The sequence below is a fragment of the Tasmannia lanceolata genome, unplaced genomic scaffold (genome assembly GCF_043159265.1).
Source record: "Tasmannia lanceolata isolate RefF3 unplaced genomic scaffold, GAP_Taslan_0.1 ptg000013l, whole genome shotgun sequence".
Lineage (NCBI taxonomy): Eukaryota > Viridiplantae > Streptophyta > Magnoliopsida > Canellales > Winteraceae > Tasmannia > Tasmannia lanceolata.
The window spans coordinates 8,379,510-8,382,871 of record NW_027518690.1 but is presented as its reverse complement, the minus strand read 5'-3'; the positions used below and the strand labels follow the sequence as shown (position 1 = coordinate 8,382,871).

Sequence of the window (3,362 nt, the reverse complement as noted above, 5' to 3'; positions counted from 1 at the left end):
CTTGAATTTCCAATTCAGCAACTGACAGTGAAAAAAATCAGATTTCCAAATAATCTGTGGAAATAAGTAAATGAAAATCCAAAGATATGGCAGTTTCCTTCAACCTCTTGGCTCCTCAACCTCTTGGCTCCTCAACCTCTCCCCTGCAATAGGAAGTTCCCCCTTCCCTCTTTGTCTCCCTCAACATGAGCTGGCAGATCTATTCATTTTGTACTCAAAACTGGATTCCAAATCCAAATACAAACTATGAGGTATGCAAACGGGCCCTAATGGAATTGAAAATCAAATTTGAGTGGTAGAGGCACATTACGGATTAGCGCTGCACTTAAGATATATTATTGCTCCCACCATAACAGGTATGCAATCCGGTTTCTTTGTGACCTATCTCCAGGATACAACACCACTTCCTTTGTCTTTGACGATGTGTACGCATCGGTCTCAAACCTTGCGAACGTGATCTAATCCGATTTGCCCAAATGAAACGAAATCTTTCTAAAGCTTAGAAAGCTTGAAACTTGTAAAAAACACAAGTCCACGAGAAAAGAAAAGAACAAGTCTAGAAGAGAGAAGAAGCAGCTGCTATATACATCAAAGAATTGTATATAGCTGACAAATCTCGCATTCCTCAATGTCTCCCCCATAAAATATAAATCCCAATATTTACAGCAAAAGGTGTAAACATATAAAACATCAAAGTGGCTATAAAACTTACTAAATGCATTAAAATTTAAAACGTTATAAAACGATAAAAAGGTGCAAGAAAATATGTAATGGCTGGACTTCGAAATTTGATTCACACCACATAAACAAAAGCTTTTAAAGCTTTAAAGAGTATAAAATTCCAACATTTACACCCTTTTTTGGGCTTGATCAGTCATGAAAGACCGAATTGCCAAGTGGTAACTCATTTGGACTCAGTCCGTAGAGTTACTTGCTTGCCAGGCTGGCATTCGATGAGAAGGTAGGGGAACGTGCAAGTAGCGGAGTGTAAAGGATTGAACATTATGAGAAATTCCTTGTAATTGCACTTATCTTTAAGCCCAATCGATCTAGTGGGACCGTGTTAACAAGTTACTATCTGGATGGACTAAGTCAAAGAAGTGGCATTGCAATTGCCAATCGAGGGAAGGTGGATAATAACCACCTGGAAGAATGGAGGATGTGGAAATAAAGGATCTTAGTATGGAGAGTTGCCAAAAAGTTCCCTCCAAGAGAACGTGGGGTAATGAGGAGTGGTTAACCGAATAAAGCTATATAAGGAAGCATCTGTCTCCAAGGTAGAGGTCTCAGAATCAAATCCAAATATGTTTTAGTATTTATCTTATCTTTACTTCTCATGCACTGTATTTTTTACATTTTGTCGCTGGAGCTTATCTCCGGATTAAGGAAGCAATGAATTCATCTTCCCAAGTAAGTCTTTCTCTTTAATTCAACTATCCCTCGCACTGACGCTTTGTTTGTGTCATTTTGTTGTTTAGCTTGAATCGAACAGTCTGTTGACCCTGAGAGTCATTTACATTATGCTTGCATCGACGACGACATTTATGTTCTACGCACATCGAGGTTTCCTAACCAATCGTGAGTCGTTCACGTTCTGCTCGTGTCTACGTTTCGTTCACATTCTGCGTGTGTCAACATCCCCACATTTGGGGTTGCGTCTGTGCTGAAGGCAGATGAACCCAAGGAAGAAGTGCCGCCATCCCTTCTTCTTCTCAATCGCCTGAAATCCAATCCAAGCAGATGGAAAACTGGAAATGTTTCGGTCGTTGAACCTCTTGAATTGAGTTCCCAATTTCTTTCCTACAAGGAGGTTGGCACGCCAGAAAAGCACACACACTTACACACACCTTGCACACCTGGTGCACTGACCGCGCTGGGCATTTTAGGCCGAACATAGGATGATTTTTTGGAATCGGGTCGGTGTCGTGGGTCAGGTTTACCCAATATGATTCTTCTAATTCTTTCATTCTTTTCATTCTCCATCCCAGATAATCTGAAGATGAAGAGTTGTTGAATGCAATCTAAAGTGTTCAGTTTGAATCCTTAATCTCATCGGATGTGATTACACACCTTGTGGGGCCAATCTTGATGCTTAGAATTCAAGCCAGTCCAAGTCCGACTACCACTTCAAAAGGGTTCACAATAGCACTCGCTAAGGTAAACTTGAAGAACTCAATAATTGCAATTCAAAGAAACTAAACATTTCTGAGAGATTCATGATAAGCATGAATTCCCAAATTTCACATTCCTAAACCAGACCTCTCCAATCTCTCCACTTCACTGATTTCCAATTAAAGTTCACTTTTGATAGAAATCAAATACCAACATCAACATTACACAGAAAGGAAAAGATCCATGTTCAACTATTTAAAGAGAGCTCTATATGGAGACCCATTTATTCATACAGCAAAAAAAGAAATCTAAGCAGGGTGAACCTTAGAAGGGGTGATGGAGAATCCATTCCACGCTGATTTCATCGAAGCCATGGCCGACAAATTTGCTGCATCAATGTATTTCTTCGAAGCAATCGCCGCCGACTTTCCAACCGAATCACCCAGCTTCTTCACGGCCTTTGCGGTACGAACAAGGCTATTCAATTCAGCCTTGTAAGTGTGTTCCACTTCATGGTTGAAGCTATGGAAGTCTTCCATGGCCATGTCCATGAGTGACTCTAGGTGTTCCTCGGCTTCTCTCATCGAGATCTCGGCTTCTTCAGCTTCTTTCTTCCCTTCGACTTCCATGGCGGCCCACGAATTGTAGGCCTCTATGTCGAAGAGCTTCATCAGCTCTTCCATTCGCATTGGATCAAAGTTCTTGTCCTGCAATGCCTGTTTGGCTAGGAAGGAGAATTGGGAGAGAAGAGCGTCCATGTTTGTGTGAATTTTGACTCACTAGTGTTCATGAATGGTTGTATTAGAGAGGGGGGTACATAAAGGGGAGGGTATTTATGTCATTTTGAAAATTTAGGGATGGATCAGTCAATTTTCTTGAACTGTAGTGAGGGAGATGGGTCAGCAATTCTCTCACATAATTTCGTTGAAAATGACCAAAAAACCCTCTAACAACCATTATGAAGAAGGAAATTTATGGCATCTTAAGAACAAAGGGTTGGATCTGTAATTTTACTTGAAGTATACTCAGAAGTTGAGTTTAGATTGCCGGAATCGGAAATTGGAATCGACATCATATTCTAATTCCTATTCCAATAATCCCTAAAAAAATAACTTGAACCTTTACCCGTTAAAAAAAAAAGAAACTTGAAACAGCCCTATTCAATTTTTATTTAGAGGGACCTTCAATTTATAATGATATTCTACAGAAGTAATCATAATCATATTATTTCAAAAAAAAAAAAAAAAAAA

The 3,362-nt window shown here is 39.8% G+C and overlaps 1 protein-coding gene across 1 annotated transcript; it reads right to left on the bottom strand.

The window, feature by feature from the left end:
* Nucleotides 1–2,260: 2,260 nt before the first annotated feature.
* MEE9 (maternal effect embryo arrest 9) lies at nucleotides 2,261–2,919 on the bottom strand. The gene has a single exon (XM_077393980.1). The coding sequence runs from the start codon at nucleotides 2,868–2,870 to the stop codon at nucleotides 2,421–2,423; it is 450 nt and encodes a 149-aa protein (XP_077250095.1). The 5' UTR covers nucleotides 2,871–2,919; the 3' UTR covers nucleotides 2,261–2,420.
* Nucleotides 2,920–3,362: the final 443 nt, after the last annotated feature.

What these genes read in the sequence shown, in the direction of transcription:
- MEE9 (XM_077393980.1), bottom strand. Translation starts at nt 2,870, where the DNA reads ATGGACGCTCTTCTCTCCCAATTCTCCTTCCTAGCCAAACAGGCATTG.